The following is a 15,911-nucleotide window of genomic DNA, read 5'->3' on the forward strand; positions in this document are numbered from 1 at the left end:
AATGCAAATGAAACTATCAGGGCAGATAAATCTGATGCCGATAGCTAGCACCGATACCTTGAGCCATACATGACAATGACAAAGAAAAATCAAACCATCTTGGCGCTGCTTCGGAAAAAATAAAACACGCAAAAAACCGGCGCAGCATGTTTTCGGAATTTTTATATTTATACTAAAATAGCCCCCACCTATTTCAAAGTCTAAAAAAATCTTGGTGGTGATACTTGCAACCAATTAGAGTATATAGTAGATTATAATACCAACATTTTTTATATTGTGGTGAGACCTTCTAAGAGTTAAGAATTCATAACTTCTGCAGTACTTGGACTAACTCAATGAAATCAAGCAACCTATATATCCTATTAGATGTCAGAGCTCAGAAAGAAAATTACCGAGGTCTGGTGGCACAATTTTAGGTTCTAGGTGGTATTTCGTGATTTCTTTATGTGGTCCTAATTTTTGATCGGTACTGTAATTACTGAACTTGACACACTTTTGTATATCCGGCTCTATGAACGCCTTTGTCCCCAGGAATAATTCTGGTACTCATTTATAGTGCTACAGTACGTTGAGTGAACCCCAGGGCAATGTGCCTCTTCAGAAGTCCAAATCCTGTTCCTACATTTTTCGACTTCTTGTACATTGAGTCCTCAGTGTGAAAGTTGGTTGGATCCCCAACAGTTCAGCAACCAGCTGTCATAGCCTAGGTGTCACTGAAAAGGCCTACAAGAGACATGAAGATTGAGGTAGTACCCTGTTGCTTTCCTCAGGAAGTGCTATATGCGGAACGGACAAAGTAAAACTAGCCCGGAAAATATTTTAAGACTGACGCGGGATTGTTTGTTCTTCTTTTTCTTCTTCTTCTTCTTCCGCTTTTCCCACATCTGTGGGGTCGCGGGTGCGGACCTTGTAGCAAATTTGGTTCTGTTTTACGGCCGGATGCCCTTCCTGACGAATCTATTACAAAGCTGAGTTCACTATTTCTAAACAGACCGTAAACAAAAAACAAACAAGCAAAAAAATGGGACATTCAGTGTAGACTTTCAGAAAAGCTACACGAGTAGGAATAATTGTATTTTAGTCCTGGCCGAGAATCGAACGTGGGGCCCTCTAAACCGGAGGCCTCAGTGCTCAGCATTCAGCCAAGGTGTCGGACAACCTACTAAAAATTTATATTTTCTCTCATTTTAGTCCTATCCACACGAACCTGTAATATTATCTGTGGTTTTAGTGTATCAAATAACATTTTTATTAATATTTCGTATTCATCATTCTTCCATAGTTTAGCACAAAATATTTCTGAAAGGTAGGTAATGCGGCTGAAACCAGAAGTAATATTTAAGAGTTTGTTCCTTTAACTTCTGTTACCGAAATGAAATGGCGTATGGCTTTTAATGCCGGGAGTGTCCGAGGACATGTTCGGCTTGCCAGGTGCAGGTCTTTTGATTTGACTTCCGTAGGCGACCTGCGCGTCGTGATGAGGATGAAATGATGATGAAGACTACACATACACCCTGTCCCCGTGCCAGCGACATTAACCAATGATGGTTAAAATTCCCGACCCTGCCGCGAATCGAACACGGGACCCCTGTGACCAAAGGCCAGCACGCTAACCATTTAGCCATGGAGCCGGACACTTCTGTTACTGATAACTAAGTTTCAGAATGATAAAATGAAATGTTGAAAATATAAGTAAAAATGATGTTCAAAAATATAATGATTTTGTTTCTTTAACCTACATCTTGTGTTCGGCTTTTTGTATCCTAATTCCATTTGATTGCGTTTAATATGGAGCATGTTGAGCAGGCTGCGTCTCATTGTCATCTGTGTAAACACATAAATCTACATTATGGGTATGACAGGAAAGTAAGGAGCGGATTTGTTTTGATCTGGGCTCAGCGTGACGGTACATGGGAGGAGGCGTGGCTTATAGCTCAGTGAGAGTAGGCCAGTGTGTGCGGTGCTTTCTCCTGCTACTCAGTGTGTCTGTGGCGTGGTGCGGTGCGGTGTCGCTGTGTTCAGTGCTCCTAGGTAGTCATGAGTTCGTCGCCTGACTCCGGGCTCTCCCTGGAGGAGCAGCTGGAGAGGAAATGGTCCCTGGAAAGTCTAGACGGCGTGGATGTTCGAGCCTTACTTTCCATATGGTGAGTACCTGCCAGGAGTTTGAACTGCTTTGGGTTGCTACAGTTGCCTAGATACGCCGTCAACCTGGTTCTGGAACAATGTCATCTCTGTACAGTAGTTATCTTGCTATATGGATGCATAGTGTTGATGGTTTCATCCTCGTCTTATTTGCTCCCAGGATCGAAAACCGGCGTCCTCGCTTGGTATTTCAGAATGTTTACATTTCTAACATTCGTGTAAGATATTTTAGTGGGAAGTTAAAGAAACCCTTCCTCGGGGCAAAATTCTGGCATTACAGGGTCTCATAAAATCTATAATAATGGAAGGGACGTTGAAGGCAGTTTTATTTTGCCTCATTTCCCATGCCCTGGTGGGGTCGCGGGTGGGATGGTAGGCCTGGCCTAATTTAAAGGCTGGATGCTCTTCCTGTCGGCAACCCGGTGTGGAAGGATGTATTCAATATTGCGTGTTTCTGCGGTGGTAGGTAGTGTTACGTATTCTGCAGGAATTAACCAGACGCTGTTAAAACCTCCTGCGCGGCCAGCAGTCGAACCCGTGACCCCCTGATCATACAGTTAAGGAAATGAATGCGTTGAATATTAGGTATTATTATTATCATTATTATTATTATTATTATTTCAAAGCAAAAAGAGTGAAAGTTCTCGCTAAACCCATCTGTTTCGGTTAAATACGATAAAGTTTCTTTAAAATAATTTGATTAAAAATTTCTGGTAACTTTTAAAATGATTCATTCTGAATCCGCTGTTTTTCTGCCTCCAAATGTCAGTGTATTTGTCTGTAGTGACAGATGCAATACGTCTGACAACATTGCGACGAACACGAGGTTAGCCCCTCCACTGACTCAAACCTTCCCCTCCTGCTGTCTCTACAGATATTCTCACGACTGTTGTAGTGTCGTAGTTGACATGGCATTTCAAGGACAACGGAATCCATAATCATACGTCATGTGTGTCCGTATGGATATCCGGTAACGTTACGTTAGGTGTCCTCATGAGGTTAGGTGCATTTTGTTCCAGCCTCATGTCGTCTACGGGCGTCAAATCAAAAGACCTGCACCCCTGGCGAGCCGAACTTGTCCTCGGACACTCCCGGCACTAAAAACCATACGCCATTTCTTTCTTTCCAGAACTTAAATCCTATATGGGAGAGCGAACTAACTGGAATTAGAATTACGTATAGTCACTCTGGACTTGCAGTTAGGTGTCTTCTATTTCCTGGCGTGAATAAAGATGTATGCTCTGGAAGGACGCCGAAATTCGACTTGATGGAGAAACAAGCTTCAGCAACGGTAATCGAACTAACTGATGCTAAGCTTGGGAATAGTGTTCTTTGACTTGTAACCCGAAGTCGTCTGTTTCCTGGTGTGAAAAAGAAAATCATTAAGATGCAGGCTCTGGCAGGACGCCAAAAAAAGTCGACATGACATCGAAGCGTGCCTCTCGTGTACGGGGTCCGAATTCTCTTATGACGTGTAAATTGGCACGCGCAGGTGTGACCACTTTTCTAGTAAAGAATACTCATTAGGAGACCTCGAATTCGACTCCCGTCTCTGCCGAGAATTCAGGTATGCCATTGTTGGTATTACATTTGAAATAAGCTTGTATTTATATATGTCTGTTTATAACATGATCAAAGCCACGGGATGTACAGTTTTACGTGGAATCCGAATAACAGCAGCATGACTGCATAAAAATCTTCCCACCGTAACCGCTTCGGTGATGAGCTAGTGACTATGCCCCTCGGCTATCACATCCCCTGTTACTTCATTTTAGGGTACGGGTATCGTAACGGCAGTTCCCGTACTAGAAATACCTGTGCCCGCGGGGGTGCAAGTCTCTTCCCCTCAGTCAGTTTTTACAGTACTTCCTCACGTTGCTGCGCACGCCTGCCAATGACTGACCCCAGTTTCTTGTTATGGTCTACAAGTAATGGCTGAAATACAGACTGTGACATAACGATTGGCACAGTAATTTGTCAGTGTATGTATCGACACGGTTGCTTGAAGAGATGCTACTTTTATCGTAGGCTAATTTATATTGATTAAGTTTATAAAAACACTAGCTGTTACCCACGGCCTCGCTTACGAGGATTTGGTAAGTTGATAAACATTAATTGTTCCTCGGTACTGCACTAAGACATTATATGAAAATCCCTAAAGTATAAAAACTCACCGAAAAATTGCATTTCATTTACCCCTGAACCTCTTTGTAAACTACGTTTGTGGCATTGCCTTTTGGGGCTAAGATGACCAGCCGACTGGCAGAGCTAAATCTGGAACATGCGACATGGAATTCTACATGTGAGAAACAGTCCTCTTTTAAGTCGAAAAAAAAGGGTGTTTCTTTATTTCTAAAGGAGATTCCAAATACCGATTTTCACGTCTGTAACATCTTAGTTTTTGAGATATAAGTATCCTCATGCCAACGGCCGTAGCCGTGTTGAACACCGGATCCCGTGAGATCTCCGAAGTTAAGCAACATTGGGCGTGGTCAGGAGTTGGATGGGTTGCCACGCGCTGTTGGTGGGGGGCAAGGGAATGGAGGAGCGGAAAGGAACTGGCCACCCTACCGCACGTAAACTCCGGCTCAGGAACACCTCTGCGGAGGTTCGGACCTGCCTTCGGGCAGAATAACCCCTAAGTATCCTCATAAAGAGAATTCAACTCCTTCTTCACTTATTTTCGATCTCCAGCTTAAGTTGGTTTTCCATAAACAAAAAAAAGTACGTGTTTTTTATTTTTAAAGGGGATTACAAATACCTATTTTCACGTCTGTAACAAGTTTCAGATATGCTGTAGATACAGTCATTTTAAAAACTGCCCCACTCCTTGGCTGAGTGGTCAGCGTTGATGCCTTCGGTTTACAGGGTTCTGGGTTCGATTCCGGGCTGGGTCGGAAATTTGTATCGCGTGTGATTAATTCATTTGGTTCGGGAACAGGTTGTTTGTGTTTGTCCCAACACTCTCCTCTTCATATTCACTCAGCACACCACATTACCAACCACAACAGGAACACACAATAGTAATTGCATCCCTACACACGGGGTTGGCGTCAGGAAGGGCATCCAGTCGTAAAACAGGGTCAAATCCACATGTGGGACACAGTTCGCACCCGCGACCCCACAGGTGTGGGAAAAGCGTTTAGTCATTTTAAAAATTCACCCGCTGTTTTATTATTTCATCCCCTTAAGTGGATTTCCCAAAAAAAGTGTGTTCATTTATTTTTAAAAGAGATTAAAAGTACCAGTTTTAACGTCTGCAACATCTTCAGTTTCTGAGATATATGTATCCTCACATAAAGAATAAAACTCCCTCCTCACTTCTTTTCAGCCCCCGCCCCCTCCTTCACCCCTTAAGTGGATTTTCTGAAAACAAAAATTTGTGTTCTTTTATTTTTAAAGGAGATTCCAAATACCAATTTACATGTCTGTAACATGTTGGGTTTTTGTGATATATTGTAGATACTCTCCCTGCTGTAAGAATACTGGAGCTGTCGTTGCCATGGTTACGGCAGTTCATTATTTTCTTTATCTGATTCCTAGAGTAGGGGTAGTCTGGTGCCAATATCTCCATAACTTTTGGTTTTAGGGCCTTAAAACATGGTTTTCGGGCCCGTAGGGCTTGCCGAGTTTTGTTCTTTGGGTCAAGGGGCTTAAACTGAACTTTGTATCGTCCTTGTACGACAAATTCGATATTTCGCCTATATTAGCCCAGTATTTTTATGCCCGCCCCCTCCGAATTGTTTTGAAAATAAAATAATATACAGTCCATGTCCCTCAGAGATAATGAATATTTATAGTAAAATAATCGGTCTAGTAGTTCCTGAGACTAGCCATTACATACAAACGAACTTTACCTCTTTATATATTAGATGACGTTTTGCTTCAGAAACAATACAGTAGTGGCATAGTATTCTGCATTATTCTGTTTCATAATTGTTCATTGGAGAGTTAAGCATGTTAAGCCCTAAAATGTAAATGCCTATTATTTTGTACTTTATTGTTTACTAGCTGATGTACCCGTGCTTCGCTACGGAATTCTACATTGTATACAGAATTCTATGTTAAGTAGTGTACACCTTGTGAGCAAGATTGTATTATATTGCATAGCAACGTTACCCTAGAAACGCGACGGGGAAGTCACCAAACGTCTTTTCTCATATGAAGACTGGGGTAGGGAATTTTCGTTGTGATGGTAGATCTGCTTGCCTACTTTTTTTGCTATTTGTTTTACGTCGCACCGGCACAGATAGGTCTTATGGCGACGATGGGATATGAAAGGCCTAGGAAGTGGAAGGAAGCGGCCGCGGCCTTAATTAAGGTACAGCCCCGGCATTTGCCTGGTGTGAAAATGGGAAACCACGGAAAACCATCTTCAGTGCTGCCGACAGTGGGGCTCGAACCCACTATCTCCCGATTACTGGATAATGGCTTCACTTAAGCGACTGCAGCTATCGAGCTCGGTTGCTTGCCTACTATCAGTCACAATCAGGATGGGGAGTTTTCATTATAATGGGAGACATTCACTCTCCACCTGCTCTTTTACATTCTCAGAAAGGCTGCCTTAGTGGTTTTCCCAAGTGAAATGAACATGAGTCATTACAATGACGTCAGTAGGAATGGCGCGATTAAAAGCAATATGAAATACTCGATCAAATTAAAAACCACGCATTTTCTCACTTTTAACGAACAGTAGGCTACTACGCTGCCGATCTAACAGTCCAAAGTTCCAGAGCTGGAATGGCCAAGCCGCACAGCCTTGATTCGTCGGGGGGGGGGGGGGTCGAATAGCGGGGAGTCCCAGGAGGACAAATCCATGCCCTTTCACTAATCTCTTTCCTAGGAGTACCCGTTGAGTCGGAAAATCTCATTTCACTACAATGGTGGCGGAAGAATCTAAATGACTTGGAGGCAAATTTTTCCTCCAAACCAGAGGAGAAACCCCTCTTCACTGCTAATTTTCAACAAAATGAATGTAGAATTTAATAAAAGTGAAGAGGAAGACGCTTTTCTTAAGTAACGTCTCTTTTCAGGGTTGAATTTTGAATGATTTAGTGAATTGTAGTGCTATAATTTGGAACAGGCCTAAATTGTAATTCTAGACCAGGTCATACTACTATTACTAAGTGAGCCTCTGCCAAATCTGCACACTGCTCATTCAAAACAGTGCGTCAGAGTAGGGAACGAATAGGTGGAATACTGATGAACCAGTGTGTTACGTACCAGCAGTATCAGACAATGTATGAACCAGAGGAATGGCATGCTAAAGAAAAAAGTTTTCTAACTCCCCAGCTCTTTCCCGCCAATATCGAGTTAGGCTGTTATACTCGGTACGCAACAGTAATCCCATCTGTCGGAATTGAGGGCACGATAAGAGGCAAAGAACATCACAACAAACAATGGTCAATGTAATGTTATTGTTGATCAATGTTATGCGCTTTCGATATTGTAGGCCTTCGCATTTAGTTTTCTTCCGACTCTGAAATACTACTCTTATCACAGTCGGTACGGTAAAACTGAATAAAACATAAATGATCGGAAATTGTATTCTCTATAACTTTTGTTTATAGCTTAGACTACAGTTTTTTCTTCCCTGACTCTATATACCGATTTTCATTAAATTCTGTTCACCCATTTTCTCGTGGCTCGGCGTTGATGTGGACTTAGCAACAAAAATCGAAAAACATGAATATCAGTGTTATCATAGCCGGTACGGTAAAATTGTATAAGACATTAATAATCGGAAATTTAATTCTATGTAACTTTAGTTATGTAGTATTTATCGATAGGGCCACTTAAAATATAAATATTTGAGAATTAAATTTTAGGCCTTCCCCTAAACTACCATTTCACTCAGCGTGAATAAAATGATTTATAGCCTAGATTGTAGTGGCTCATCCCCCGACTTTACATACCGATTTTCATTAAATTATCTTCAGCCGTTTTCAAGTGATGCGTGTACATACATACATACATACAGACAGACAGACAGACAGACAGACAGAAATTACGGAAAAGAAAAAAGTGCATTTCCTTGTTACTGTGGACATGAACGATACAGAAATACCATTTTTTTCAAATTCTGAGCAATGTACAGACAAAACTCTTATTTTATATATGTAGATGGCTACCTTAAAGTACACGGTGATTACAAAGCTTGTTGTTTGCCGCATGTTGTGAAAATACCGAAAACAAAATTACACATTGTCAACCTCTTGATACTGTCGACTGCCAACAACAATGCATTGTAAAGGCTTCCGGTGGCGAGCGGTGTTTTTAGATATTCATTTCTTTGCATTGTTGTACCGATTTGAATATCAATATGCAATATTATAATTATGTTGTTCATACGAAATAATAAAATGCAATTATGCATTTAAATGTACGTATGTCAAGAATATGCGCGTATTCCATATATATGCATTTATGTGCATTATAAAACTTAATGATTCGATTTCAAATGCTATGAATCGCCTTTATTATGAGCATATTATATCTTGAAACAAACAAAACATTCACATATACCAAAATCCACCCTCTAGTATTTATTGATTTTTCAGTGCCAATTTCCCATTATTCATTGCAGTTTACTGCTGCCCAATATAGCAAATCAGCATTAACCATTGCGTTGGTTTCTCTACATATGCAGGTAATTTTCATACACATACTTATATTTCTCCCCGTCTGACTGAAATGAAATGTTGTTAGGGAGTAATACCGTCCTTACCAGAATTCAAACTGTACTGTATAAACTGGTATTCATAAATCTTGTGGAATCAGGGGGAAACATTTATGAGAGGGAGAGAGATTCAAAAGAAGTGCCGTAAAATTACTCAACAGTCAAAACTCTATTATAAGTAAAGAGTAAAAGTTTTTCCTTTGGAGCAAATAACTTCAACATATTGCCCTGAGCGATTTGCTCTGCCGTCTTTATTGCTCTGTGGCCTGTAAACGGAGCATTTTAATTTCACTTTTTGCTGTAATCTCTGACTGAATGCTGTACAAATTCTTTGCAGGATAGATAGTTACGTACCTAGAGTTCACTAACCTGAAAGTGAAAAGCTCTATTTTTCAGAACCAGCTATATTTCGAACAGTTCCCTTCTCTCATTTTTCACTAGAGGTATAATATATTACGGTAATACGACCATGTGACTACCATAACAGCGCCATTTCTCACAATGCGTCACTTCCTTGTTTCTGCCTTCCCTGCCATGTTCATTGTCATTTTAAGTGTTATACCAAACAAATAAATATCAAACTAGTGGCAGTCAGCACAGTAGCCTACATTCATTCTGTCCTCACATAAATGTCATATTACCTTCTTTCCACCCACCTATATGAATGACTGTGAGTTTTGAAAAAGTTTCGCGGACCGGGAAACCTCAGAACATGGGCACTAGCGAATGAACTTGTTCGTACATGTTTTTCTTTAATTCGTTGAGATCTATTATTATTATTATTATTATTATTATTATTATTATTATTATTATTATTATTATTATTATCGAATAAGCCCATTAGGCCTACGCAAAGTACTTAGAGGCGTGCTTTTGCTTTCCTTTGTACCCACATTTATTTCATTCTTTTATACTCTGGACTTCTGTCTTTAGGTTGTTCCAGTCGTCTTCTTTGGTCTTTCCTCTTAGTCAACTTGCCATTTGTGAATTTTGGATCTGCAGATTACCCAGTTTTGGACATCTGCTAGTGTAATTCCTGTCTGCTTCAGATTGGTTTTGATTTCTCCAATCCATCTCATAGTGTCTGGTTTTGGCTTTACTCCTTTTTTCACAGAACTCGACTATTTGTTTTCCAAGTCTGTCTGGGTTCACTCTTTAAATACCTCCATAGAATCTTAACGTGCGTTTTCTAATGTCACTGTGAATATTTGTGTATTGTTTAATTTCCTGTTTGCCTCTGAGTTGGTTTGTCCGTCTGCGAGTTTTGGGTCTAGAATGTTTCTTACGTTGCTGCGTCCTTTTTTCTCATTGTTTTCAATGGCTGCTTTGCTGTTCAAAATTAGTGTTTCTGATCCATAAATACATTCTCAATACGTAGACGTTCACAACCACTAAATTACATTAATACTTAATTTAGCGTAATGTTTATAATCCTCTGACGCGTTTTGAACTTGCGACCAGAATCGTCTTCATTTCAGAGCACTAACAAATAATAATGTATTAGCAACTGTCACTCCACAGTTACCAGACTCAAGGAAGAGAGACCCTGTTAGAAATATAGTTCATTCCATGGCCTCCAGAGTCAGGGGATATATATGATTCCTTGCTCCTGTGGATCGGTTTATGCTGACCAAACATGTAGGAAGGTAGCAACGAGGGTTAAAGAACATCGCAGGCACTTACGTCGTTGCCAGCTACAGAAGGCTGCTGTGGCAGAACGTGCTATACATAATGACCATCAAATTAATAATGTTTCATGCAACTTCTGTCATTTACATAGAGATACATTTTATACTTCGTGACGCCTATATATTGAGTAGATCATGACTACCCTCAATAGTTAACTCGTCAACATCTTTCTCTGTGACTCTGGAGACCCTGGAATGAACTATATTTCTCACAGGGTTTCTCTACCGTAATTCTAGTTACTATGTTGTTGCCAATACATTATTTGTTATTCGTCTGAAGACGATTCTGGTCGCAGGATCGAAACACGTCAGCCGATTTTAAACATTATTATTATTTATTATTATTATTAACAAATACATCGCAATTGGGAAATATCCCGGTGGCAATGGTCACTTACAGTATTGTGATAATAAAGTAAGGTTAAAACGTAATTACCCAACAACTACTACTACTACTACTACTACTACTACTACTACTACTACTACTACTACTACTACTACTACTGCAACAAGAGTACAACAATTAATTCCATGGAAAGAAAATATTACAAGAAATACTACTAGTTTAACATTCTAAATCCAGCATCATGATATAAAAATTCACATATAACTTAAGTATTTCCAGTACGCGACCTAATATCCCTAAATTAAGTATTATAAAGACATTCTCGTTTAATGTCTTATTATTTATTTATTTATTTATTTATTTATTTATTTATTTATTTATTTCGCATTTGCTGTCCGATTTCGTTGGCCAACTCGTCCGACCGAGACGGTTTTATGTTTCATTTTCAAGCCATTCATGGTCCTGTTTATTTATGCGACCGAGTTGGCTGCGCGGGTTCAGGTCGTGTAGTTGTTAGTTTATATTTGGGAAATGGTGGGTTCGAACTCCACTGTCGGCAGCCTGGCGTTGTTATAAGACCTGTCCGAGTTGGTGCGACGTAAAAGCCACTATCAAATGCAACATTCTTTGAGGGCTCAGAATTCTTTCTCTGGGGGCACATGTGTCCTCTGCCTGTCGTAAACAACTCCCATGAGACCCTCGGGATCTTCAAACAGACCTTGGTATTGCTTTCACTTACTGTACTTGTGCAAACTTCCACACTTTCATCTTTCCTATCCGATCTCCCATTTTCAGCTTGGATTCTCTTCCGATTCCGAATTATGTCGGATTAGGTATGAAAAAGGCACTTTTTTCCTGTCTGAACGGCTGAATAGAATTTCCCGGAATTCGATATTTAAGCTCAGAAGTAGCCGAGTTCATTAGGTTACAGAGCCGTAGAAATCTTAAGGGGTCTAAAATTGGAAATGTCGAATTTCTCCGTTAAAACCGCCGGAGCGGTCAAAATGACCGCTACACATTTTCCAAACTGAATTTTGACTACAGTTTTTATTGTACGATATTGAGCTGCAGCGACTTTTCCCGATTAGTGGTCAGGAAAATCCACATTAAATATAATTAATTTTGCATCGATGGATGGAGCGTTAGTAACAGGTATACCTACTACCGCCGGAGCGGTCATTTTGACCGCTGTATTGATTAGCATAATAAAATGTATAACAACACATACCTCTCGTTGAGATATAATCATCTACTTATAATTATCCTATCAACAACGGTAATGTTCAAAAACACAACAATGGGACTCGAATATATTACGAATTGTACGAGTTATATTTCCGCTGCGTCTCCGGTAGTGTTATCATTCGTCAGCTTGTTACAGGATAGTAAACATGTCTCGTAAACTATCTGTTGCAGAGTCTATTGTATGACATTCCTGAAGATATGTCTGATGTAGAATGCGGCCCACCGGGCGAGTTGGCCATGCGGTTAGGATCACGCAGCTGTGAGCTTGCATCCGGGAGATAGTGGGTTCGAACCCCACTGTCGGCAGCCCTGATGATGGTTTTCCGTGGTTTCCCATTTTCACACCAGGCAAATGCTGGGGCTGTACCTTAATTAAGGCTACGACCGCTTCCTTCCCACTCCTAGGCCTTTCCTGTCACATCGTCGCCATAAGACCTATCTGTGTCGGTGCGATGTAAAGCAAATAGCAAAAGAATGTGGCCCAGATATAAAGGACCTAAAAAGAGAAAATGCATACGAAGATTACTATCAGTCAAGTGATAACTCGAAAAGCATTGATACAGATCACTGTGAAAACCGGATTGTTCAGGCTGAAGGTAAGTTGATATTAGTGTTATAACTATCAGTATAACAAGTTTGATTCCTTGATTTATACCGTATTACAATTACAATGATCCACCATATAGGCTGAGTACTGACGAGATTTCAATTATTCTATTACAGCCATAGAAACAGTAACCCGTAAAGCATGGTATCATAGAGGACGCGACAACCAAGGTAAAGCCTCCCATGGCCATATAATGCACCATTAGGTACTGATGGCATCAGGGAGTGGAATATAGCAGACTGGGAAGATGACACCTGTGGTTGGATTGTTCGCCATACCCCCTTGAAAGAAAATCCAGGACTTACTCCATACTCAAAGCGGCATGTTTGTGATGACAGTGTGACGAGTGCGTGACGTCTTTTTATTGCTAATTACCGGGCGAGTAGGCCATGCGGTTAGGGGCGCGCTGCTGTGAGCTTGCATCCGAGAGATAGTGGGTTCGAATCCCACTGTCGATAGCTCTGAAGATGGTTTCCCGTGGTTTCTCATTTCCACACCAGGCAAATGCTGGGGCTGTACCTTAATTACGGCCACGACCGCTTCCTTCCAACTCCTAGGGTTTACCTATCCCATCGTTGCCATAAGACCTATCTGTGTCGGTGCGACGTAAAGCCACTAGCAAAAAAATTATTGCTAATTAAATACTGAAACTCATAAAGCAATATACAGAAACAGAGATAAAATTATAATAATGAGTAACCGTGCGTAGGTATCAAAATGACCGCATCGGCGGTTCTAGGTATATAATATATTCCGGCGGTTCTAGTGTGAATAATAATTTATAGAAAATTTGTACATAATAAAAGTTGTCCCGCTCCGTGATTAAGTGGTCAGCGTAGTGGTCTTCGGTTCAGAGGGCCCCGATTTCGATTCCTGCCTTGGATCGGGGATTTTAACTTCCTGTGTAAAATTCCTCTAGCTCGGGGTCTGAGTGTTTATGTCCGTCTTAATATACATCTTCAATTATATGCAACACATCGCAATACAAACCACCGCAAAAACTGTGCACTACGTGCCTCCGCATGGGGTTGGAGTCAGGAAAGGCACCTGGGCTAAATCCATTCGAAGTGCAGACCCTAGCTATCTGAGGAAAAGAAACTACTCTTCCCTTTGCGAAACTCAAATCAAAATCAAAATCAAAATCAAATCAAATCAAATCAAATCAAATCAAATCAAATCAAATCAAATCAAATCAAATCAAATCAAATCAAATCAAATCAAATCAAATCAAATCAAATCTCCCGGTCATGGCCATCCAACAACGGCTGCTAATTTCAGATGACAACCAGTCATAAGACATAGCCTGCAGAGTTGCTATGGTTACACTTCCGTCACACATTTTGTGGCGTCACATTTCAGAAATTTTCGGATGACCCCCGTCATAAGACATACAGGGTCTCTCATATAAACCCAGACCGAACGTACGGTGTTTGTACTCTGGGCTACGGCAGTTGTCTCAACAGAACTTATGTCGCGCGCGGCCGCCGTGCTTTAAGCGTGTATACAATCTTATATGAAATCTTAACTTATAAAAGATGCTGGAAGTGTCGTCCTTCCTGGGTTATACAGGCATTGTGTCTGGGAACCACGTTCTGGCTGATGCGAGCAAGTTCTGCCACTGTAATGTTTCAGATTTCATTCGTATTCTTTCAGTTCCTTCAGTAAGCTTTTTCTTTCAGTTTACCCCACAAGTAAAAATCTCACACATTGTTAGATCTGGAGAACGAGGAGGAAATAGTCCACCACTGATCACTGTCTGCAAATACGTCCGAAATTGTAAGAAGGGAATCTTCTGCTGTATGAGCAGAAGCTGAATCTTGTTGAAACCACCCAGGGGATTTTTCTTCTTCCGTGAAATGGAAGAATGGCGTCAACATGTCATCTTGGTACCTCCCTGCATTTACTGTCGTCTCGAAAAAAGTAGGCCCAATTATTCGTCTTGCATTAACAGCACACCAAACACCAATCTTACTATAATAATGATGGACTTAATAAACACCATTAGGATTTTCTGCACGCCAGTAGCGGGAGTTATGACTGTCCGTACGACCATTAAGATGAAACCAGAACTTTTATATAGGAAAATACGGTGTTGCAATGATAACTGTCTCACCATGTTAACAGCTGAGATTCATACTGACGACTGATGCTTGCCAGGTCGAACACGTGCAGGCTACTTGCAAGGTCAAGAACTATGCGCGCGCCTCCCGTATTGGAGCTTACATATCGGAGAGTAAAGACACCACTTCATTGTTCTTGGTTTATATGAGAGGCGCTGTATTTATGTCAAAAGCACTTGTCCATTTATTTCCGCTACATGGGAAAAGCAGTAGAATCATGGATATGTTTCTGGGCTTTGAAGAAGAGAGAGCGAGTTATAACATGCAACCAAGAGCTTACGTTCCTACAGAAACGTATAGATGACGCTACTGACCTGGTTGCCATGGTTACTATAGTACTGTATAGTGTCGGGGAAACTGATAACGCTAATATACCAGAGAGACCCCCACCCTAAAAACATCTCTATATTAAAAGTCAAAGAGAAGAAAAGTGGAAAATATAATGTAAATTACGATATTTTATGCTTCATACGTTGATGCGAGTGTAATGGACTAGTATAACTTGAAAACAATTATTTAAAGCCATGGGTAAATAGTGGAAATATCGAGCTCGATTAGTAAGTGTTATTATTATTATTTACGTAGTTATGTACGGACTTTATTTGGTGTAAATCGTGGTCGTATCATTTGTTATTTGTGTGTTGTATCATCTGTCTTGTGTAACAAAATATGTGAGGTAATGTCATGACACGTCTGCTGTGTGTATATTAATATGACTTTATTTAATGTAAAAACACGTAATTAATAGTGTATACTTTATTATTACCTGTAAATATGATGTATAAATCCAATGTAATGCTGTGCAACACAGGTAATATTCTAGAACAACGCATTCTTGTCACTCGAGCTTTACAGAATATTATATCCATTTGTACATAGGTTATTGGAGACGCGAGAAGTTACGAGAAAGCATGTTGTGTCATACTTTTCTAGAAGCCTGGGCAGGCAACGTATATAAAGAGATGGTCTTGGGTTGTTGAGTTGTTAGCGAACGTTGTGAGGGCAAGTCGTTAGCCGAGTGTCTGAACTCATGTTGTGATTTTGTTGTGTTGGTAATTGGTTGACATGCTAATGTGGCAGTCTT

At 40.5% G+C, this 15,911-nt stretch overlaps 1 protein-coding gene across 3 annotated transcripts in view; it reads left to right on the forward strand.

The window, feature by feature from the left end:
- The window catches only part of LOC136857542 (NAD kinase), a 933,739-nt gene that overhangs the window by 374,270 nt on the left and 543,558 nt on the right, over positions 1 to 15,911 (forward strand). Inside the window, exon 1 of one of the 3 annotated variants that reach the window (XM_067136277.2) lies at positions 2,000 to 2,144. The exons of the other annotated variants lie outside the window; for them this stretch is intronic. Coding sequence (XP_066992378.2) covers positions 2,038 to 2,144 — 107 coding nt within the window. The 5' untranslated portion in view covers positions 2,000 to 2,037. Of the gene's footprint in view, positions 1 to 1,999; positions 2,145 to 15,911 lie in introns of those variants that run through there. 3 annotated transcript variants of the gene reach the window in all.

The sequence above is a fragment of the Anabrus simplex genome, chromosome 1, assembly GCF_040414725.1.
Source record: "Anabrus simplex isolate iqAnaSimp1 chromosome 1, ASM4041472v1, whole genome shotgun sequence".
Taxonomy (NCBI): domain Eukaryota; kingdom Metazoa; phylum Arthropoda; class Insecta; order Orthoptera; family Tettigoniidae; genus Anabrus; species Anabrus simplex.